Source organism: Pelodiscus sinensis, chromosome 19, assembly GCF_049634645.1.
Source record: "Pelodiscus sinensis isolate JC-2024 chromosome 19, ASM4963464v1, whole genome shotgun sequence".
NCBI classification, from domain to species: domain Eukaryota; kingdom Metazoa; phylum Chordata; order Testudines; family Trionychidae; genus Pelodiscus; species Pelodiscus sinensis.
In genome coordinates this window covers 22,613,064-22,636,116 of record NC_134729.1, presented here as the reverse complement: position 1 = coordinate 22,636,116, position 23,053 = coordinate 22,613,064, and the positions used below count along the sequence as shown (strand labels likewise).

Here is a 23,053-nt window from a genome sequence, read left to right as displayed (position 1 = left end):
CCCCTGCCCCTCTGACCAAGCAGGGGACAAAGGTGAGGGCGGGGGGGGGAGCGAGCACAGGCGCTGGGCCAAATCCGCAGCGGGGGTAAGCCAGCCCGGCGCCGTCCAGTTCAGTGATGCCGCTTTCCAGCAGCCCGGGCTCCAGCCCGTCGGCCCTCCCTGCCACGGCCTTGGCAAAGAGGCGATTTCGCAACAAGGCAAAACCGGGAGCATGGCCCAGAAGGAGGCCTCCGGCCGCCCGGCTCACGCCCCTTCCATGCTCTCAGCCCCAAGGCCGAGGGGCTGGCTGATGGGACGGCTCCAAGCCCCTCCCCGGCACGCCCAGGGCAGTGTCCCGACGGCGGCAGAGGAGAGCGGCCAGAGACGGCTCGGCGAGGGGGATCAGGGAAAGGTAGAGACAGACTCAGCGCTAAGCAAACAGCTGTCGCGTCCGGCTGGGGAGAGTCGGAATGGCAGAGCCAGCGTGCGGGGCCGGGGGCAGGGACCCAGGGCGCACCCCAGCCAGGAGAATACTCCAGGGGGGGCTCAGGAGCCCCCCAATTCCCAGCCGCGCTGAGCACCCGCAGCTCCTGCTGCCCTCACAGGGGCGCTGGGTGCTCAGAACCTGCGGGAATGAGGCCACTGCGGGGGCCGTGAGCCAGGGCCCCTAGCCCGGCCGGGGATCCGGGGCCTCGACGCGACCTGCCCTGGGTGAGGGGCGGCCTGAGGACCCATCAAGTGCCCGGTGTCAGGTCAGGACTCACGGCCCCAGGGGCTGCTCAACAGGCCAAGGGAAGCGGTGCCCGGGCCAAGCCCCCTTTGCCCTCCCCCCTAGGCTGGGCTGGGGAGGGGCGGCCTAGAGCCAGGCCTGGGTGCTCCCCAGGGGGTCCCTTGTGCTAGGGGAGTCCCCAGGTGGCGCATCAGAGGAGATTTGCAGCCGCAGGGCCGCTAGTAGCCGCTCTGCCAGCCAGGAGCCCATCCAGCAGGCTGGGGACGGGGGCGGGGGTGCAGCCTGGGTAGAGATGCCAAGGTGAGACTCTGAACAGGGCTGTAGGACCTGGGGAGGCGGGGGCCCAGTGGGTGAGGATGGAGCAGTATCGGCAGGATGCGGTGGGCGGAGAGCCTAGGGCTGGCGGGCACGTCTGAGGAGCCCTGCGTGGGCACGGCCTCCCCGCTCAGCCTCCGCTTCCCCGGCCGCGCGCGGCCCCTTCCCTGCCGGCTCGTGACGGCCCGGCGTGTTTCTCCCCGCAGGATGGGCCGCTCAGGGATCGCCGTGCTGGCTGCCCTCCTGTCCTCCCTGCCCTGCTGGCTGGGAGCCCCGTGCCCACCCGCGCCCACCCCCAGCAACATCACACACTTCGTCTGCACCTTCCTGGCCCTCAGCAGCTTCCCCAGCGGCTTCCCCAAGGAGACCCAGCTCATCTCCGTGGAGTTCACCAACCTCTCCCGCATCGGCCCGGAGGCCCTGCAGGACTTGCGGGCGCTGCCCCAGCTCCGAGAGCTGCACCTCTCCAGCAACCAGCTGAGGAGCCTCCCCGCAGGCCTCTTCCAGGAGCTGCCTGCGCTGCGGGTCTTGGATCTCACCAACAACCTCCTGGAAACGCTGCCCCCGGCGATCGCCAGCTCCCGTAGCCCGCTGCAGCACCTGGTCCTGAACGGGAACAGGCTGGGGGCCCTGAACGCCAGCTGGTTCCAGACCATGGGGGGGCTGGAGTGGTTCGATGTGTCCAATAACCAGCTGCGGGCCCTGCCTCCCAACTGCTTCGGCAACCTGAGCAGCCTGCAAAGCCTGGACCTCTCCCACAACCTGCTGGACCGGCTGACTCCGGACATGCTGGCCGGCCTGCCCAGCCTGGAGCGGTTAAACCTGGAAGGCAACCGGCTCCACACGGTGGCGGAACACACCTTCGACCTGCTGCCGCGCCTCCGCTACCTCTTCCTCCAGAGCAACAACCTGAGCGCCCTGCCGACCCGGCTGTTCGGAGCGCTGGGCCAGCTGGCCTTGCTCGACCTCTCCAACAACAGCCTGGCCCACCTGGCCCCCTGCTTCTCGGAGCAGAGCCTGGCGCTGGAGCTGGATCTCTCCGGGAACCCATGGGTGTGCGACTGCGCCATGCTCTCCTTCATGCAGTGGGCGACGGGCCGCTCGCTCGGCTTCTACGGCCTCCAGCGCACCCTCTGCGCCGCCCCCGAGAGCCTCCGGGGCCAGGCGGTAGCAGCGGCCACCAAGGAGGGTCTTGTTGCTTCCTGCTTAGCTGCACCGGCAGAGCGCCTGGGCCTCTGTAGCCCCACTCCGGGCCATGCTCCCTAGGCCTCCTGCGGCCGTGCCCATCACCCTACCCACAGGACTGGCCTTCCCCTTGCCCACTTGCCAGCTCACCCTGGGTCACGGATCAAATGTCTGCCTGAGACCAGCTGCAGCAGGAGAGAGAAGAACCCATCACCCCCCGACTCCCACCCCTCTATGCCATCCTGGCTGACACCTTCAGACACCCCTCCAGTGCCTCAGGGACAGGCCCCAGGGATCTCCCCCCTGCTCTACTCCTGAGGGGTGGTCCCCACTAAACACCCAACAGAATCCCCACCCCAGCAAAAAGTGCAGACACAGGCTATAGCTGCCACCTGGAATCTATCCTTCTTCAGGCCCCAGCTTCTGAGCCTGGCACCCAACTCCCACCGCCAGCTGTGCACCGAGTGGCCTTGGAAGCCCCGAGGTGCCTGTGTCGTGGGAGTTGGGTGGCTCTGGGAGGCGGGTTTTATGGGAAACCTCAGGGACTGGAGTTCGCTCTGGAAGGGGTTGGCTTGGATTAGGATCCCTGGACTTGAGCAAGGTCCCTGCCTGCTCCCAAAGAGAGCACCCAGCAAGATAGAACCACAGAACACTAGAACTGGAAGGGACCTCGAGAGGTCATCGAGTCCAGCCCCCTGCTCTCACGGCAGGACCAAGCACCGTCTAGATCACCCCTGACAGGCGTCTGTCCAAGCTGCTCTTAAATATCTCCAGAGATGGAGATTCCACAACCTCCCTGGGCAATTTATTCCAGTGTTTAACCACCCTGCCAGGGAGGACGTTTTTCCTAATGTCCAACCTAAACCTCCCTTGCTGCTATTTAAGCTCACTGCTTGATGTCCTAAGACAGTGGTGCTCAACCTTTTTTCATTCGCAACCCCCGGAGCTGGGAAAAATTTTGTTGAGCAAAAAAAAAAAAAAGCCGGGAACATTTTAATTTAAAGTGCCGGGAACATTTAATTTAAAGTGCCGGTCCACTCTCCTGCCACCCCCGCTGCTTGTACATCGGACGCCGAGCCGGGAAAACAGAAATAGTGGCCGGCCCAGATCAAAGTACTATGACCCCCCCGAAAAACAGCCGCGACCCACAGGTTGCTCTGTCCTAAAATACGCAGGGCTCCCTTCTGAGCTGGCTATGGCCAGGACTTCCCCTCCCTGCTGCTCCCCATCAAGAAGAGGTCCTCTACGTGGAGTGGAATCTAATAGGACCGAGCCAATCTGGCTACCCAGGGGAGCCGGCCCAGTTCAGCCACATGCCTTCGAAGCGTCTCCTTGGACCAGCAAAGCCCAGCAGTTGCAAGCTGGCTAGATGCTCCCAGGCAAGGTCCCAGAACAGAAGCCCCCCCGCCTCCCCCACCCATCCCAGGCCTCTGTTAGCCCCTGAAAGATCCTAGGACCGGGCGTCCCATCCAGGTCCCAACGGTCCGGGAGGTTGGGTGTTGGAAGGAAAACACGGCTCTAGAAAGAGGGGGACACAAACGAAGACTAGCTCCTGCGCTCTGGTCAATGTCACCTCCGTCTCTGTGCCTGTCCTGGCCCTCGTGCTTGGTCGATTGCAGCCATTGTGTTTTTTTAATTGGAAACAAACCATCGACTGTTGCACGTTAACGTCTCGCCGGCAAATTTATGGCGGAACTAGGGTCCTCAGGAAGGTTTAAATTAAACTGAATTGTTTAAAGCTGCTGCGCAATTTGTCCTGATTTATCACGCCAATAAAAAGCGAGAGCCAGCGCTGCCTCCGGACCCCAGCGTGGGTGGCGGGGCCTTTGTGTAACACACAGTGGCTGCTGGTGGTTGGTGTAGCTTGAAAATAAACACAGTTGCCACTGGGGACAGGGACGGGTCCTTGTTTCACTGGGGGAAGGGGTGGAGAAGAGAGGCTCATGGGGGTGAAGTTCAGCTGGTGGTCTTGGGAAGCCTGGACCCTTCTCAGAACTTCCATTATCTGCAGACTCCGGCGGGGGGCCTCCTGCGAGCTGGTTTGCTCTAAAGAGGATCCTGAGTTGCAATTTCAGTCCCGACTTCTGGATGCCCTTCCCCGAAGGCCAAGGGGTCAGGTTAGCCCTTTGAGAGATGGACCCAGTGGCCATGGTCACAGCCAGATCCGCATGTGCCAAAAGGGAGTCCGTGGCCGCAGGGCCGGCTTGAGCCATTCCTGCACCCCAGGCAGCAGGCGCGCAACGATGGCGCTGCTCCGCCCCCGGGCGCACAGCACATGCGCGGCCCCGCCCCCTGGCGCACCTTACAGCTGACATCAGGTGCCTCCCATAGGGCCCCCCACTTAATCCGGCCCTGCATGTCCGTGATCGGGGCGGTTACTCGCCAGCTGCCAGATGAGGGATGAAAATCTCTCTGCCCCTGGGGGAAAGTGGTCACAAATCTACAGATGTCTTATGCCAAGCATGGCGTCTTATTGCCGCCAGTGACGGGCTTGGAGGCAGCTTTCCTCCTGTGATCTGCCACCGCTTGGCCCCCTCACAAGCCAGAGAGCGGCCAGCTGTGTGCTGGAGGTAGAGGAAAGGGGGAAGCCAACGGTAGAGGAAAGCACTCGTCTTGGGGCCAGTCCCGCCGACGAGGCGCAGCCGTCTGATTTCACAGTGCAGCCTCCACCTGCCCCAGATCCCGGGCTGTGTAGCACCCAGCCTACAAGGGGCCCCGAAGGAGGGGGCACCTCACAGAACAGCACGGGGCTGGAGGGAACCCCACTTTTCCAAGCTTTGAATGAACCCACTTTTCCAAGCTTTGAACCAACCCTTAAGTGCTGGGGCTTCTATCCCGCTCGGTTGAGGAGACAGTCGCAGAGCGCATCCTGCTGCAGGGAGGGGGGGCTGGGACCCCCAAAGCCACTGCAGTGGGGCTCCAAGCTATCCGGGGTGGGTCCAATTCCTCCTGTCATCTCCTCTGCCATACAAATGCCCCGGGTCCATCGGCCGGCCTCCCTCGGCGGGATCTGCCCTACTGAATCTGGGAAGCTGCATTTTGGGGCCTTGCCCCCTGGCTTCTCCCCTAGAAGTTATTGACCCACCAGTGACAGCTCCCAGCATGGGATGCAGGCTCAAGAGCTAGATGCCCAATATGGGATATATTGGTTAAAAGTTACCAGTGCTCCCTGCCTGCTCCTTTTCCTCAGCAACTAAATCCCCCATCCCCCGCATATTCCGAGCAGTCTGCAAACAAGCAGATCTATACCCCCACCCCTGCCCCACTCGTCTGGGGCGCCGAATGAGGCTGAAATTGACGTGCAGGGTCCTCAGGAAAGGAAAACCCCCATGCTGGCCCAAGACTCTTTCCCAGCTAGTTGTTAGACCCTTCAACCGGTGACTCCAGAAGTGAGCGAGGGATGAAACACCCCTCCCGCTAAAGAGATCTGCTACCAGGGGACAGGCAAGAAAACCCGTCTGTTTTCCTCTGCAAAATGGCCGCTGTGTCCCTGGACAGGACAGGAAGTTTCCCAGGGGGGTGTAGGGTTATAAATCATGCATGCTACTTAAGGAATAATTTACTGCAGCATCCGGGGGGAAAAAGAACCACCAAAGTTACCAGAGGTCAAACTCTCTGATACCCCAGAGGAATCCAAACCAATAAGTTTTCACCCCACATGTGACGCTTGTCCATGCCTCTGCTTTGACGGACTGAAATGTGACTGAAATCAAAGACACAGGCTTTCCACATGTGAATCGCCTTCAAAGTACCCTCTTGCGTGGCAAGCCCTACAGAATGCAAAATGCTTCGATATACCCCAAGAACAGGCAGCCAATGTCTAGCAAATGGAGAGGAACTAGAAGGAACTTGGTTTGTTTTTCCTGCTGAACGCCTGTTGCCCTGCAGAAGCATGATGAATGGGGTGGCAGAAGAAGGGGAGACTACACCGAAACCTGGGGTATCTTTGGAATATGAAAGAATTTGCTTCAAGAAAGAGGAAAAACCTGTTCGTGATGGGGCTGGAAGTGAAACAAATGAATAGAACAGGCGGACTCGCGAAGGAAAAGGAGCTCGGTCGTGTGTTAGACAACAACGCCGTCTGTTGGCTGGCTGCAGAAGCAGCAGAAAAGCCAAACAGAAGCTAAAAGCTATTTGGCAAGTGCTTAATAGAAAGCAGAGGGTGCTCCTTCCCCAGGGAACTGTGAAACCTGCATATCAAACATGTGGACACCGTATGGGACCCCATAAATCAGCTGCAGAATCCGGAAATGCGACCAGACTTGAGGGCCGGTCCCCCAGCTCTCGGTTACCAGGTTACAAGGATGGAAGCCGTGTGATTTCATTTCCGAGATTGTGTTGCTCTGTGTTCTTTAAGATCAGTACCTGTCGGTGCCCTCCTTGCGCCTGCGTTCTCTCCAGAGACACCCAGGAGCCCCCGTTTGGATTTGAACTAGGGTGACCATACTTCTATAGACGCTGGAACTCAGGGTGCTGGGGGGGGGAAGAGATTGATTGCACCCCTGGCTGGAAGCGGGTTCCATTATTTCCACGGTTTACAGTTTGGTTCACTGGCTCCCAGACCCCCCACTATAACATGTTTTCTAGCCCCCCCCTGCAGATTTCCCAAAGGGAGAACAGGACCCCACATGGGATAGCCTGAGCCCAAGCCCTCCCTGCCCCCCTGTGCAGGGCTGACATCACTGCTCAATCCCCCCCCCCCCATGCATACATGTTCCTCAGCACCCCACTTTTTTGGCCAAAGTGTTCATTTGTCCTATTTGCCAACTGATCAAGTTAGCCTAACAACAAGAACAAACGCCCAAGCTTGTCAAAAGTTGGGGTGGCCAGAACAGGGCAAAATGAACCACATGGGGGCCCTAATTTTAACTCAGCCATGCAAACAGACCTGGGTTGTCAACAGGCGGCCTTGAACCTTGGACTTGAGGGGCTAAAGGCATAAGGCTCTACCCTATGAGCTAAAAGCCAGCTGGCCCTTAGATAAGGCTAGAGCCAACTTCACTCTTCCTTCTCAAAGCCTCTGGTTTACACATTTATGATTATGTGCCTCCTTCTCCTGTGTTTATCCAAGTACAGTAGCCTAAGAGCATTTCAAACTTGAAGCAATTGCCTTTGATATTTCAAACTAGTCCCTCTACAAACAACACATACATAAGAGCAGCCCAACGGGCAACTTCTCGGAGGATTACTGAAGTGTGGTAAATGCACTAGAGATACTAGAAAATCGGAAACTGATGATGAATAAATACATTATGAAATCCTGGCAACTTGCATTGCTCTCGGGTATAGTCGTAAGGCCCCAGCACAGTCTGCAGGATCTACTTACAGACTTCATGTGTAGTTGTGCTTGGTACATGCCTAGAATATTTGTTGTACCTCACTTGATCAATGAACAGGGGGCTATGTACTGGTGTGATGGTGGGTGAATTAGCACACTCTTGACTGGTTAAGAAAAACTAACTATTCTGATCTGAGAAATACAGCCCCCAGAGTAAGATTTGAAAAGAACCTAACCTTAAAATCAGATCCCAGGGCTCAATAAAAGGGGTTATTCAAATTAAATTCCATCCCGCTGTTGGTGACAGCACTTACCAAATTGGCAAATCTAGTTTGTTAGACTCCAGGTTAACGAAACACACGCACACAGAGCAGTGAAACAGGAAGTCCTCACTTTCCTGTGGTCACTTAGTTTCACGTGCCTGGCTGGAGGGTCATGCCTGTGCTCCGTGCTCCGTGTCTTCACCCAGTCCCCGTGAGGTGTCAGCAACAATTTACAAGCCCCTCCTCTATGCACCTTGCCGTACTAATCAACGTACTTCCATTCAAGAGATGGGCCCAAAGCAAAGCACAGAACCCAAACCACCTGTCTGGTGACCTCAGCTTGAACTTCACGGCTTGGGTTTGTCCGTCCACAAGGAGGCAAACCAGAGCGCCCTGGATCTGATCCCTTCCAAACCTTAGGGCAGTGTTTCTCAACCTTTTTTTATAAAGTACCCCTTTAAAAAAAATTATAAGTACTTCCAGTACCTACAGTTTTCAGACACACGATTTTTTTTTTTTTTTACCATTTCAACACATTTGTTTAAACAATTTAATCGTAGGCAGGCAGGCAATGAAATTTGTGGGTGTAAAAAGTACAAAAATAATAAAGCGCTGTAAAACTTGAAACAAAAATTCAGTTTTCTCCAAATTTCAGTGGTGTTGACTTCTCTTGAGTACCCCTAAGGGTACTTGTACCACTGGTTGAGAAACGCTGCTTTAGGGGGACTTTGCTCAATTTGTTACACTCCAATTTGGGGGGTAACTTTACCCCATCTTTGCCCAGCCAGCCTGGCATAAGCACAAACCACACCCTGAAGTCAATGGTTTGGGCCCACCGTACACCTGGGAGGTACATAGCTCCACAAGTCAGTTACCACAACAGACAGGACACCAGACGCTGACCCGATCCTGCAAGGAGCTGAGAGCCCTCAGTCCCCTGGGAAGTCAATGAGAGCGGAGGGTGCTCAGCCCTTAGATCAGAACCCCTCGGTCTCTTTCCAGAAGATGTTGTGTGTGTATCCAAGGGCTGAGATGCAACATGCTCATGGAGTTGCTATGGCAACTTAGTCCTGAATACCAGAGGAAACAGTGGTACAAAAACCTCCTGTATTTGCTGTGTCCATTACATCACCCTCCTCGTGGGCTCTGCAGAGATGTGCCAAGCTAGGCTCAGCCCCTACTGCACCTCGCCTGGTGGCTGTGTCCCCCACCCTGCCAATAGGGGGCTGGATGCAGGGGGGATCGGGAGGCATCCCCAGATGTAAAATAGCTCCAGTGCCTGTAGGTCACTCCGAGTGTTGGGGCACTGGGCTCATCTGGTCTGGGCAGTTCAAGATGGGGATTCGGCTGTTTAATCTCATCCCATTATTCCGTTAGCCCTGCCATTCTAAGCTTCTTTTCAGGGGCTTGTGCTCATGTTCCAGGGCTGAATTTTCAAAGGTGCTGGGTCCTCCCAACTCCGGCTGCAGTTAATATGGCTGCAGGTGCTCAGCGCTACTGCAGTTCAGCCTGTGGCTTTGTGGAGCTGGCCAGCTGAAGCAAGATGACAAGCTACTCTCTCTTCCTCCCATGCGCCCCAGCATCTCAGGGAGGTCGGGCTCTGTCTGAAATCCTGGGAGGCAGGCAAGGCTGGGGCAGGAAGGCAGCCCAGTCGCATGGAAGGATTGGCCTGGTCCTCCTAAGACTATTTCCTGGCGGCAAATCCCTTGCAACTGGAAATTCTGATCATTTTTATTGGACCATGAACTTAGCCAGAGCTACATAAAGGCAGCTGTGCCGCCTATAGCCCCAGTTCCCGAGCATGGCCGTGCTCGACTGTCCTGGTAGCCTGCTGACTGTGACACTCTGGTCCCGCGTCTTCTCTGTACCGACCCTCACCGCTGCCACCGCCCAGTCAACAAGGTAGGCCACCGGCAGGGGCCAGTAGGTCCTGCCTAGAGCAGGGGGCTGGACTTGATGACCTTCTGTGGTCTCTTACAGTTCTATGATTCTATGATTCTATGGCCAGAGCAAACGTTGCAGATCAGAGTGCAGGGAATAGAATAGGAGCATGGGGGGGAGCTGAGGGCCAAATGCTGTTCCCCATTACAGCAGGGTGACCCCAGTGGACCTAGTCACAGTGGTGCCAGCTGTGTTATCCCTTTCCAGCTTTCAGCTCATCTGGTTCACTCACTCGGCTCCTTGCCCCCCCTGGAGAGAGTCCCCGCCCCTCCATGCTGCCTTTACTTCCTCCCCCCTTCTGAATCAGTACCCCCCTTTCTCCTCCAGCCCCCAGCGTCCTTGGGATGCCCCGGGCCAACTCCCGCCCGTCCACGGCAGGAAACCCCCATAGGCTGCGTCACGCCCCGACGCCCGCTTGCGAGCGCCCCGCCACACACGTGCGCCACCCCACGCCCGCTACGAGCCCGCAACATTCCATTCCTCTGCGTTCCACCCTCTCTGATTGGCCTGGGCAGAGACCTCCCCTTCGCGGATTGGCTCCGGCTGCCTGCCATGTAACCAGCCAGTTCCACCCCCCTCCCCTTTTATATCAGCTGAGCACGGACAGGGGGCATCGCGCAGGGACGGGACCGGGACAGAGGCGGAGTCTTAGCAGCGCCTGGCGTGAGTGGGGGTCCCCCCCTTTGGTCTCGGAGTGGGGGGGCCTGGAAGGAAACTTGGAGTGGCTCTGGCCGGGCTGCCCGAGCTCTGGGGGGGTCGGTCGCTCTACCACGCCCCGTCCCAGCACTTTCTTTGGGGCGACTTTGCCCGGGGGGGGCTGGCTCTGCACCCCCTGGCTAGGTTGCCTGAGGGGCGTCCGCTGGCACTGCGCTCCGGGTTGGGGGGGGTGCCCAGTGCCCTCGAGCGCTCTAGGGACCCCTCCCCCGTTCAGAGCCGGCGGCTAGGAGCCAGAACAGTTGCTCTTTCGGAAGCAGGGGGGGGGTGTACAAAGAAATCCCTGTAAAAAGGGATCCGGCTCCTGGCCTGCTCAAAACAACCCTCACTCCGCAGAGTCACCCCAAACTTCACCACTTGTCGCTGCTGGTCAGCCAGCTGGGGTGTGAGCCTTGGGCCAAAGTCGCCGGGGTTAAGACTGAAATGTCTACGTGCCCGACTGCTCCCCCCCCCCCAAAATAAAACGAAGCGCGGGCTAGAAATCCTCCTAGAAACGCAGCTTCGCTCCCCAGGTTCCTGAATCCGAATCGCCGACGCTTCACTTTCTTTTCCCCTCTGATGACTTGGGCTTGAGTAACAACTGAATCCGTTTCACTTGGATTCCTTGGTCCAAGCACTTTGTTACTAACGGCTGGCCAGGGAGCTGCTGCTCTACACCGACTTCCTGCTGAATCGCATACAAAGTTGGTGACACTTTGCAGCTCTCCAGACCCTCTCGGCTGAAAAGGGCCTTAATTTTAGGCTTAAACTCAGAGACTGCTGGGAAGTCTTAAAGAGACAGAACAAAATCTAGTTAATTAAGTAGCAGGTGGTAGGGGCTCTGCCTGCTGCTTTTATGGCAGGGGTGGGGAACCATTTTTTTGGGGTCAGGGGTCACTGACTCAAAGAAAAATCAGTGGGGGGGAAGGGGGTGCCACATGCAAGTGAGAAGCAAAAAGAAAAACCATCCCACACTGACGTGGTCCCTGACTGAGAAGGTGAAAGACCCTCCCATTTCCGTCCTGTGTCAGTGCCAAAGGGGGCCCAGGGTAGTAGGCTTTTGTGCTCCAGCCCCTCGGTGGGATGGTGCATGGGGCTGGACCACCACCAGCATGTGCTCCCCAATGCTGGGGGTAGCTCTAACCCTCGGGGGCCAGATCCAGGCAAGTTGAGGGCCTCAGCCAGCCCCCGGCCTTGGGTTCCCCCCCTGTTTTATGGCCTTGCACTTTCTCATTCATAAATGTTTCTATTTGCCCTGTTGCGGGAGCCCCTTACAAAATCCAAAGGGGAAAGTGACAGGCCAGAAGGGAGCAATAAGTGAAACTGACTAAACTAGATGCTGTCAAAGACCCAACATGTTCTGAAATAGCCTGTTTGTTCCAGCTGTGCTTAGCACAGCCACTAGGGCTAGCACTCAGTTCCAGGATGGGCTCTTGAAACTTTGGGGGAGACTAATATTCAAATGCAACAATAAGGAGGTACATTTTAAATGGACCATGTGTCCTTTACCCAGTCTAGATATCCATGAGAGCCTGCTAGTGGGGCTGGTGCACAAAATCTACTAGCCTGGACCCCCTCTGGCTCTGTCACTGAGGCAGCATGTAGCCATGTGACCTCCAGGGAAGAGGAAGGTAGGAAGCCAATAGGACCCCTTTGATAGTGTGCACTGATCAACTGGGGTGCCAATTGACTGACAATTGGAGACCATTGTGTCCTGCCCTACGCTGAACTCAATGGGGAGGTCAAAGCCCCTTCACAGCCTAAGGCCTTCGATGCTTCTTGGTGTTTCAATTGCCGGGCAGCTGCCACAAACTGGTAACCAACAGCTGAGACCTTAGCTGAATGGGGTGTAAATTCCTCCTGCCTGGGTGGGCTATAAGAATGGCCGTACTGGGTCGGACCAAAGGGCCATCTAGCCCAGTATCCTGTCTGCTGACAGTGGCCAGCACCAGGTGCCCCAGAGAGGGTGGACCGAAGACAGTGATCAAGCAATTTGTCTCCTGCCTCCTTCTCCAGCCTCTGACAAACAGAGGCCAGGGACACCAATTCTGTCCCCTGGCTAATAGCCTTTTATGGACCTAACCTCCAGGAAATTATCTATAAACTCTGTTATAGTCCTAGCCTTCACAGCCTCCTCTGGCAAGGAGTTCCACAGGTTGTCTGACTCCAGTGCAGTGTCCTCTGCCTGCTTAAACAGGCAGGCTCCTGAGTCCTCAAGGAGAGCAGTGCTGAAACAGAACAGCCTCCTGCTGCACCAGGGCTGCTTGCTTCGGGGCTCATGCTGCTGCCTGTGTTGGCGGAGGGCATTCTGAGTGGTGGTTTTCAGACTTTTTTTTCCCTCATGACCCAGTTGAAGAAAATGTCTAGTGTGGGCTCTGGGCTGAGGATGGAGCTTTGGGATGCAGCAGGGGGCTCTGCTTTGGGGAGAGGATCAGGGTTGGGACAAGAGGGGTTTGCCTTGAGCAGCTCCCGGTCAGCGGTGCGGGGGGGTGGCTAAGGCAGCTTCCTGCCTCACCCTGCAGACCAGGCTGTGCCCCAGAAGCAGCTGTTCCCAGCCAATGGGAGTATAGAGCTAGTGCTCGGGACAGGGGGGCAGGGCATGGAGCCCTGTGTGCTTCTCCCCTCTTGCCCCCCAGGAGCTGGGCCTGCTGCTGGCCACTTCTGGGGCACAGCACAGTTTGTGCTGCCAGGACAGGCAGGGAGCTGCCTTTAGCGCCCCCCTGCAGCTCCGAGCCCCAGTGCCCGACATCCCACCACAAAGTCCTGTTTGAAAGCCACTGACCCAGAGTGGCTGCAGATGCACCGTGTGCTGCTGGCTCTAGTGCTGACAAACAAAACCAAAGCAAGATCTCTTCTCCCCCCCCCCCCGACCCCCCCCTTCTTTAAATAGCAAAAATGAAGAAAATCTCCCAGTTGATGCGGAGGGGGGCAGGCAGGCCATTGATGGGCACCCCTTGGAAGTCACAAGTGCATGGGGAGGGGGGGGGCAGTTCTCAGGGCAGCGCTTGTAAGAAACCAGCAGGGGCAGCTACGCTTGCTGTCTGGGCCACGGTGTGCGGCCCCCGAGCCGTGCTGTGATCGAAGCCCAGCTGTGGCCGGGTTCAAACTCTCTCCACTGCGGTGGACCTGCCTAGTATCTAGCAAGTCTAAGCACAATGCTGAGGGAAGTGCGAAGGAGCAGATCCTTCCTCCTGGCGGCCGCGCCTGAGGCATTGTGGGGCCGCACAGGCTAGGAACGCCAGGGCAACCCTGCTGTGCGGATGGTCCTTTCAGCCCAGCCTCCCCACCATCTCCTGTGTGGGGGGGGAAAGGGACTAAGTGCTGAACTGGGCTCGTGAGCTGTTGGGCCCACCAGGACGGCAGGGGCAAGCCGAGGACACAGGCTCCCAAGCCACGGCTGTAACCACTGCCCCATGTGTCTCTTCCAGTGGCATCCGACTTCATCATGTCTGCTACCGAAAATGCTGCAGCCCCCCCTGCCCAGGGCGAGGAGCCAGATCAGCCCCCGCAGGTAGGCTGCCGGGTGTGTCCCCGCACGGATGGAACCTCGGGTGGGGCCCTGGTGTGCTCAGGCCAGGCCCTTGCTAGCCAGGCCGGCAGTGGCGCTGTTGCGGGGGGTTCACCACTACAGGGGATCCGGTCTTGGGAGGTGCCAGGGAGACCCATACCCTGCTAATGAAGGTAGCTGGCTGCCCCCCAGCTGGCCAGCACCCTACAGGTACTTGCTGTAGTGGCAAGCCCAGATTGGGTGCCATTCGACTCGCTTTAATCTGCTTGGGTATGGGTCTGTGCTGCCAAACCCTATGAGCAAAGCTTAACCTCCGCTCCAAGAAGCCTGTTCGTCTTCAGGTGTCCTCAGCAGCCACTGAAGTCATGGGAGGTGCAGGAGCTCGGCAGACTTAGACAAGCCGCCCGTATGCCTAGATGCCCCGCTCCAGAGCTGGTGATGTCCCGGTGGCTAGAGCACAGAAGGGCCTGTTGGGTTGCTCCAGCTCTTGGTGCGACCAGTTCTAAGTGACAAGGATTCAGCCTCGGAGTCCCAGAGCCAGCCCTTCCCAGTGGCCGCGGCCGCTTTTAACTGTATTTTGGCCGTCTCTTAGAACGTAGTGAGCAGGGTGGCCAACCTGCCCTTGGTCAGCTCCACCTACGACATGGTCTCCACGGCCTACGCCTCCACCAAGGAGAACCACCCGTACATCCGGTCGGTCTGCGACGCGGCGGAGAAGGGCGTGAAGACCATCACTGCCGCGGCCGTCGGGGGCGCCCAGCCCATCCTGACCAAACTGGAGCCGCAGAGTGAGTGTGCAATCAGACAGTGGCCTGGGGTCCAGCTGTGAGGCCCAGGGGAGCTGGAGTAACTAGTGGCCCGTCCCTAGGTGGGAGACCTAAGCTGGGTCGCTTCTCTGGAGGTGGCTCACGGGGAGAGGCCTGGCAGCAGAGTGAGCGCTGGGAGACAGAACCTTCCACCTGAGACATCCCCGAAGGGCGTTCTCTCCCCAGTCAGAAGGGCTGTTGTGGTCCCACCCAGCGGGTGAGGTGCCAGAACTACCCTGGATCTTGGTCTCCTTAAAGCCTCCTTAGCTGTTCTGCCACAGAATCCTCGGCCTCCCGGGTGCACTGTGACGTGCGACCGCCGTGCTCGCGTGACCCTAGAGAAGCCACAGTCGGAAGCACTGAATTACAGTTCGCCTTAGTGCAGCCTCTCCTACTCATTCGAGGGATGGGGCGGAGGTGGCCCGGAACCCGCTGGGCAGCCAGAAACGAGGGAGGACTCTGAGTGGCCCCCGAAGCCTGGCAGCGCTGGCGGGTGCAGGGCCCCTTCTCGGATGCCCTTGCTAAGATCCGCAGCTCTGGGAGATTACCCCTCCCCAAGGCAGGGCACGTCCCCGTGCTCTGCACCATGTTCGTAGCTGCTTCAGATCTCCCTGCGGCCTTGAGTCGCTCTGGCAGCTGCAAGGGGGCCCCTTAGCCTGGATCTTGCAAAGAGGTTGGGAACGGAGGCTGGCTCTGAACAATGAACTGGTGTCCCCTCAGACCTGGCAAAGGAAGGTGTGTGTCCCTTCGGGGGGGCGGAGCATGGCTGGGGCCCGTCTGAGGTGCTGGTAGGGTTGCCAGGTGTCTAGTTTTGAACCAGACAGTCCAGTATTTGAGCTTTCTGTCCAGGAAATGGAGAAAATACTGGACATTTATATTATCATGAGTATCAGTACATAGCTGTGTACTGCCTGGCTGGTAGACATACTCACACTGCGTGAGCGCATCTTCCAGCCAGGCGGTACGCAACTACATAGCACGGGGGGGGGCAGGATGGAATCCCTGGGGCTGGACTCACCTGTGCACCCCGCCAGCACCATGCACAGGATGGGCAGTACCCCAGAAACTGCATGCTCCCTGCTTTCCCCCCCCCCCCCTCCCAGGCCAGCCTTGCTTCCCCTGACCTTCTCCTGGCCAACCCTACTCCCCACTGGTTGGTTCCCCCCGCCCCAATCTCAGATCAAGTGACTGGTAGTTTTGTTGAAACCATCTGGCAAGCCTAGGTGCTGAGCAGTATTGGTTTGGCTGGTGGGGGGAGGGGGGGGGGGGGGAGTAGCAAAATGGACCAGGGCTCTCCTGGCTCTTTGTTCCCAGCTAGGCTTGACGTGCTGTGCGCTGGAGCACGTTGCTCACCTCTTGCCTAACTTCCTGGGCGTTGTGTCCCAATACTGGGGAAGGCTTGACGACTTCCTTCCTTGGCCCAGCTAACCGGCAGGACCAACAAGAAGCCTCCCTCGCTTGCCCGAAGGGCGCCCCCCCCCCCCACCCCGTGCTGCTTCTCTGGCTGCGGAGGAGAGAGCTGGACTTCCTGGCTGTCCCTTAGTGCTGCTGTCCGAGTTGCAGTGACACGTCCCACCCGGCTGGGTTTCTGTGTTCTCACTGTATCCACTGGAGCTGAGCCGTGGGCTGGGACTCCAGCCAGCTGGAGGCTGGGCAGTCGCATGCAAACGCCTCGGCTAATCTCTTCCAAGGCCGCGAGAGTCACTTGGTGAGACTGCACCAGAGATCAGGCCCCTGCAAGGCACCAGTGTCCATCCCATAGCAGCTGCTAAGCTTTGCGAAGGGGCTCCGCCCCTTGGGGGCTGCTGGGGACTCCCGTTGTGGACCTCTTGTGGTCAGGGCCTCCCCAGCTGGCTTGAACCATCTGTGTGAAGACCTAGTCCCATGCACGGTCTCCTCTCCCAGGAGACTGAAGGGACACTGGCTTCCTAGGAGCAGTGGTGAGCCAGGGCCATGGCAGTGGAGTCAGCTTCTTCCCAGAGGCTGATTGTAGCTTGGTCTTTGGGGAAACTCTCCGGTTTGGGTAACTGGAGAAATGGGGGCCATTAGCACCCTCCCTGGCTCACTGCAGAATTGCATCCAGTCCTGCTCTGACCTCCGGGCCTGTCCCAAGCGGCAGCACCTGAGAACTGCTCCCTGCCTTAGACTAGCTGATGCTCACCTGGGCGGCCTTGCAACCTCCCCTCCCCCAGCCTGGCATTGCTTGGGGGTGCCACTTGAAAGCCGACTGGGTTAGCAGCCTGCTCGGCCAGGCCAGGCAACGGTGAGGGTGAGGCAACCGAGCGCTCTCTGTCTAGTCTCCACAGTGAACGAGTACGCATGCAAGGGGCTGGATAAACTGGAGGCAAAGCTGCCGATCCTTCAGCAGCCAACGGAGAAGGTGAGCCCCCCTGCTTGGAGATCGCGGGGAAGGGGGATGTGAAACAAGGGGTCTTGACTCCCTGGGCAGACCAGTCCTGAGCGCATCAGCTAGGCAAGACATTCGACTCTTTCTCAACCCTGGGTGTAGGAACTTCCTTGGGCAGGCCAGAGAGCTGGCCCACAGGTAAACTTCCACCAGAGGGAGGTGGAGATGAAAGCCAAGTGATGGATATCGGTGGTGGCTTCCTGACCTGGAGGGTGCTCTCTCAGCGCCTTGCATCCCTGTAGTCTGGATGGTTGGATTGGGGAAGGCAAGTCTTCCAAGATAATTGTGCTGGTTACTACTGACCTTGGTCATGTCCCTCAATCCTAGGTTGTAGCTGACACCAAGGAGCTGGTGTCCTCCACAGTGACCGGTGCCAGAGATGCCGTCTCTAGCACAGTCAATGGCGCGAAGGGTGCTGTGACCGGAGTGGTGGACATGGCTAAAGGCGCCGTCCAGGGCAGCGTGGAGATGACCAGATCGGTGGTGACCAGTGGCGTGAGCACCGTCATGGGGTCCAGGGTGGGCCAGATGGTGGCGACGGGCGTGGATGCCGTGCTGGGGAAATCGGAAGAGCTGGTGGATCACTACCTCCCCATGACGGATCAGGAGCTAGGTTGGTGCACGCTCAGTCGAGCGGGCTGGAAATGTGTCCGCCAATTGGGCTGAACAAAGCAGCTTGGGTCAGCCCCAGCCTCCCTGCGAATGGGCCGGCAGGGAGCCGGGGCGTGGCGGGATGTAGGGATGGTGGAGGCTGCTGGCGCTATTAAGAGTGTTCCTCCTTCCCTTGCGTCCAGGCCGCAAGCTAGCTTGGCCAGCAGGTACCACACCAGAGCACTGTCGCAGGAGGGAGGCCTGTGCATAGCAACTCTCCTTCCCCTCCCCACCCCACAAGGGATGGTCCCTGAGCTCAGCCCTTCTCGGCTGCTTTTGGGTGTTGGTGCCACCAAGGTCCATGACTAAATGATCAGTGGCATCCTGAGCGCCCAGTGGCCCAGTGCTGCTGGGTAGCCCTGAAGAGCCGAGGGTGAGCACCGGCTGGAGGGATGATATGGGGGCAGGAGGGGTGGCCCTTGCCCCGTCATGGACCCCCCCAGCTGTCACACCCCTGCAATAGAGCCCCAGGGCAAGTCCTATTAATATGAGCACCCAGGCTGGCCTGTGTCCAGTGACCGGAGGAGCCGACGGCAGCACAGACCTTGGCCAGACACTGGCTGGGCTGATGGGACTTCCCCCGGAGGCTGGCTGGACCCGTCTGTCCCCTCTCGTCCTCCCCAGCTAAACTGGCCACCTCGGTGGAAGGCTTCGAGGTGGAGCAGCAGAAGCAGCAGCAGAGCTACTTTGTGCGCCTGGGGTCCCTGTCCACCAAGCTGCGCCACCGGGCCTACCAGCACTCCCTGGGCAAGCTGCGGGATGCCCGGCAGAGCACCCAAGAGGCTCTGTCCCAGCTCCACCAAACCATAGAGCTGGTAAGAAGGCAGATCGGCCGCCTCCCAGGCACTTTGTTCCGGGTCTGACCAAAGTCCGAATCCTAGAACAGGAAGGGACTTCGAGAGTCGTCGAGTCCGGTCCCCTGCCCTCCCGGCAGGACCGAGCATCGTGGTCATGCCTGACCGTGTCTGCCTAACCGGCTCTTCAATCTCCCTGGGCAACTTATTCCAGCGTTTCACCACCCTGGCAGGCAGGAGGTTTTTCCTAATGTCCAACCTAAACTTCCCTTGCTGCAATTTAAGCCCATTGTGTCCCCTCCTAGTCTCGGAAGCCAAGGAGAACAACTGTTCTCTCTTCTCCATGGAATACCCTTTTAGATACTGGAACCTGTATCCTGTCCCTTCTCTTCCCCTTCCCCCCAAACAAGACTAACCAGTTCTTCCAGCCTTTCCTCACAGGTCCTGTGTTCTGGCCTTTCACCAGTTTTGCGGTGGTTCTTCTCTGGGCCTTTTCCAGTTTCTTCACACTGCTGAAGAGTGATTTCAGAACCGGACACTACTCCAGTGAAGGCCTAGAGTAGAGCGGAAGAGACTTCTCGTGTCGGGCTCTCAGCACGCCTGTTCATGCCTCCCAGGATCATGCGGGTTTTTTCCCCAATAGTGTCTCACTGCTGACTCCTCTTTAGCTTGTCCACGCTGGCCCCTCGATCCTTACTGCAGGGCTCCTTCCTAGACAGTCCCTTCCCACTCTTGTACATGTGCAGCGGGTTGCTCCTCCCTAGGCGGAGCACTCACGATTGTCCTCAGTGAACGTTCTCCTCTCGACTGCAGACCATGTCTAGTGTGTGCACGTCTCCCTGCTCGGCCGTCTTGGCTCACAACCGAGGCGCCGTGGCTCGATCGCAGGGGGCCAGGACTGGCCTCCGCTCCTGTAGGCCAGCGTGAGTGCCGCTAACTACACAGGAGCTCACCGCTTCCTCCAGCTGGAGGATTTGGCCTGGTGACTCCTCACTGGTGGCCGACCCCCAGCCTCTTGATGTCTGGCTCTCTCCTCTCTCCCGTGCCAGATTGAAAGCGTCAAGCAGGGTGTGGACCAGAAGCTCCATGATGGGCAGGAGAAACTGCACCGCATGTGGCTGGAGTGGAGCAGGAGGCAGTCCGGAGGGGAAGGAGGTTCGGGTGCCGCACAGCCCGAGGTATTTTGCTGGGGAAGGGGTGGGGCAGGAGGAGTTCTAGGCTACTGCAAAGTGGCCTCTTAGACTGGGTGGGGGTCACATTCCCCCGTCTCAACCGGTGCTTCCCTGGCAGGTGGAGTCTCAGACACTGGTCATGTTCCGCGGCATCACCCACCAGCTGCAAGCCACTTGCCTGAGCCTGATGGCCAATGTCCAGGGCCTCCCCACCAGCGTGCAGGACCAGGCCCGGCAGCTGCGCCACCACGTGGAAGAGCTCCACGCCTCCTTTGCTGCTGCCCAGTCCTTCCAAGACCTGTCCCACGCCATCCTGACCCAGAGCCGGGAGCGGGTGGCCAAGGCCCGGGAGTCCATGGACCAGCTGCTGGACTACGTGGTGCAGAACACCCCCCTGCCGTGGCTCGTGGGACCATTTGCTCCCCGGCTGGTGGAGCTACCGAAAACTCCAGCGGCTGAAAAGGAAGGGGAGGAGGAGGCAGCTGCTAGCTGTGGAGCCCGGCAAGCAACTGATCAGGGGACAGACAGCACCGCCCAGCAAGCCCCTGTGCCGAAGGAGGAACCGTAGACGGCTCCTTCTCCCTGCAGTTGGCTCGAGGGGAGGAAGGGCGTGCGATTCACATGGGCGTGAGGGTTGGAATCATGTAGACTCAGTGGCTACCTAATGTAGATAAGTCTGAGATCCCGGTTGGCCTTGCTTTCTTCCTGGTCGATCTCTTGTGCCCTTCCTAGCTCCCCTGGGGGCTCCTTCCACAGGTGAACATGTGCCCACAGCAGAAGCATCGTCTCGGAGCTAAGCTGGGGAGGCCTCTAAGTGCCCTTAATTAGCAGCTTGGTCAGAACTTCACAGCAACTGCCCTGAACTTGGGGTGCACCTGGACCCCTGGGATGTGTGTTGTCCGGGCTCCTGACTACACAGCACCATCTAGGGGTGGGGGTGAAAAGCCCAGACTGTGGGTCTTGTTGCAGGACTGGTCCCTATTGGGGCTGGCTCTCCAGTGCCAGGGTGGCTGGATCCTCACGCTGCATCAGGCCTCCAGCTCTCCTGGTGTAACAGGCTTCCAAGCCCTTCGCACCTTCACTGCCTGTAACGACTCTTCTAGTCAATGAAGCTGTAACCTCTGGCCTGGAAGGGTTAACTTGCACCCGAGTCTCCTAAGGGGCTTGGCTTTTTTTGTAGCTGAAATTTGAAGGGGGGGATCAGGGGCTGTTTGTACCTCACAGAATCACTGTCTCTTTTCACAATAAAACTTACTAACGTTTACCTGACTCGCGTGTTGCTGTAAACTCGCCTCCCTGCCCCTCTGCTCACAGAAGGAAGGGGATCCTCCCTCCCCTACAGCTCCAAGGCAGGAACCGGCAAAGCCAGCTCCAGCCTCGTCAGGCCCACCTCCGCCTCTAAAAAATGAGCGGGTTGGTGAGCCAGGGTCTCCCTGGGCTGGGAGCCAGTCCCGTCTCCCAGCGGTCCCAAGGCAGTGGCTGTCCTCGCTCAAGTCCTGCTTGGAGCGGTGCATTCTCTGAGCTCCAGCGTTCCTGGGCACCATGGCCCAAGACCCCACGGGGCTCAAGAACTGGGGGTGATCTGGCTCCAAGCCCCTGTGAGGGGTGGAGCCTCAGGCAGAAGGGGTGGGGCCAAGGGCAGTCAGTCCTTAGCTCTGCCCAGAGTGCAATGCTGGGTCCTTTCCGATTCTCTCCTCCTCCCCCCCCCCCCCCCCAAAAAACCCCTCCCTGCCCCACTGCTAGGCTAGATGGTCCCTTCCTAAAGAGCTGCTGGTCGTCTCGAGGAATCCCTCTTGAAGCCTCGGCTACATCACTGCTGCCACGAGCCGTCCTGCCCTCGTGCTGGTACCCAACCCGCTCTAGCTCCTCCTGGGCACCTCCATCGCCTCGAGCTTTCTCCTAAAGGCCACAAGCCCTTCGCAGCCTGTTCCTCCTCGGCTGAGCTTGTGCAGTGGCCTCCTCCTCGCCAGCTGTGGCCCAGACCTTGCCTTAGTGCTGCGTTCAGGACTCCTCCCACCAACCCTGACACTGGAGTAACTGCCCCTTTATCTGGTGAGTGGCCACGCTGGGTTGGACTGAAGGTCCATCTAGTCCCGTGACTGATGCCCTAGAGGGCACGAACAGACCAGGGACTCACTTGATTCCTTCCCCTACCACCCATGTTCCCCACTTCCAGCAAATAGAGATGAGGACACCATTCCTGTCCCTTCTGGCTAATTATTTATCTAGTTCTTTGAACCCTGTTAAAGTCCTGCTCTTCACAACACCCTCTGGCAAGGAGTTCCACAGATTGATGGCATGAAGAAAAAGTGTTTTTTTGTTTGTTTGTTTTTTAAGCCTACTGCTCATTTAATTTGGTGCCACTTAGTTCTCGTGTTATGGGAACAAGTAAATCCCTTCCCCTTCGTCACTTTCTCCACACCCAGCCCTCAAGCCGAGGCACCACCTTTGCAATAAGAGGTGTGTCCCTCTTCAGCCCCTCTGACTGCAGCCTAGCTCTCTCGCCCGCTGCTAGGGCTTGCTCCCACGCCCTTACTGTGCTCTCTGCCAGCTGCCAACTTTAGCCTTGAACTTGCCCTGTGGGAGTAGGTAGCCCAAGCGAATGGGGGAGTGAGATGCTCTCTGCATGGGAAGGCTGGCACCGGGGCCGTGAGCTTCAGCAGCTCTGGCTTTTGGGGCTGAAAACTCTGCGTGGGGGTTGGATGGAGGTAACCTTGCTGAGTTGCTGTTGGCTGGGGAAAGGCCCCTTGCAGGCTGGGCTGTTTAAAGCCAGACTCTGGATTTACATGCTCAGAACTCTCCTTTGGATTTTTTTTCCCCAGCCCTTCGCTCCCAACTTTCTCCCCCTCGTTCCTCTGCAGCACTTGCTCAATAGGCTGTTACTCCAGCGCGCAAGCGGCAGCTTTCTGCTCTGGCCCCTGTGGTGGAGATGGAGGGGCTCTTCTCAGCCCCAGCTGGGGGGATGCTCCGTCTGCTCCAGCCTGTGGGTCTGGCCGGTAGCAATGCGGGGGCGTAGGCTGGGCCTTTCCCACCTCACACACCGAGCCTCCCGTAAGCTCTGGTCTCACGTGCAGGCAGAAGAAACCCCCCTGAGGTGCTGACTCAGCTGCTGTTGCCCCTCGCCCGGAGGCAGGCAGCTGGAGATGTCACTGGCCCACAGGCCGTATCCTGCCTCTGCCCCAGGCTGGGACTCTGGGGAAAGTGGCTTGAACAGCTGAGCTTGGTGTCCCCAGTGTGGGTGGGGCTACTTCTTCGCTTCACCTGAGCTCCGCCCAGTGTGTCCAAGCGAGCCGGAAGCCTGGCCCACGCACGGCACCTCCCCAAGCATTGC

At 58.4% G+C, this 23,053-nt stretch overlaps 2 protein-coding genes across 2 annotated transcripts; both read left to right on the top strand.

Moving 5' to 3' along the window:
* The first annotated feature begins 240 nt into the window (after positions 1–240).
* LRG1 (leucine rich alpha-2-glycoprotein 1) lies at positions 241–3,947 on the top strand. The gene is made up of 2 exons (XM_075903046.1): positions 241–391; positions 1,231–3,947. Exon 2 carries the CDS (start codon positions 1,232–1,234, stop codon positions 2,288–2,290), a length of 1,059 nt encoding a protein of 352 aa, XP_075759161.1. The 5' UTR covers positions 241–391; position 1,231; the 3' UTR covers positions 2,291–3,947.
* Positions 3,948–10,230: 6,283 nt separating this feature from the next.
* Positions 10,231–20,984, top strand: LOC102446470 (perilipin-3-like). Its single transcript, XM_075903045.1, has 8 exons — positions 10,231–10,354; positions 13,813–13,895; positions 14,485–14,680; positions 16,996–17,078; positions 17,433–17,718; positions 18,381–18,571; positions 19,600–19,728; positions 19,841–20,984. The coding sequence occupies exons 2-8, from the start codon at positions 13,830–13,832 to the stop codon at positions 20,288–20,290; spliced, it is 1,401 nt and encodes a 466-aa protein (XP_075759160.1). The 5' UTR covers positions 10,231–10,354; positions 13,813–13,829; the 3' UTR covers positions 20,291–20,984.
* The last annotated feature ends 2,069 nt before the right edge of the window (positions 20,985–23,053 follow it).

Excerpts from the sequence above, each read along its gene's own strand:
- LRG1 (XM_075903046.1), top strand. The coding sequence starts at position 1,232 with ATGGGCCGCTCAGGGATCGCCGTGCTGGCTGCCCTCCTGTCCTCCCTG.
- LOC102446470 (XM_075903045.1), top strand. The coding sequence starts at position 13,830 with ATGTCTGCTACCGAAAATGCTGCAGCCCCCCCTGCCCAGGGCGAGGAG. Across the intron at positions 14,681-16,995 it reads GACCAAACTGGAGCCGCAGA|TCTCCACAGTGAACGAGTAC; the intron begins GTGAGTGTGCAA and ends CTCTCTGTCTAG. Across the intron at positions 17,079-17,432 it reads TTCAGCAGCCAACGGAGAAG|GTTGTAGCTGACACCAAGGA; the intron begins GTGAGCCCCCCT and ends CCTCAATCCTAG.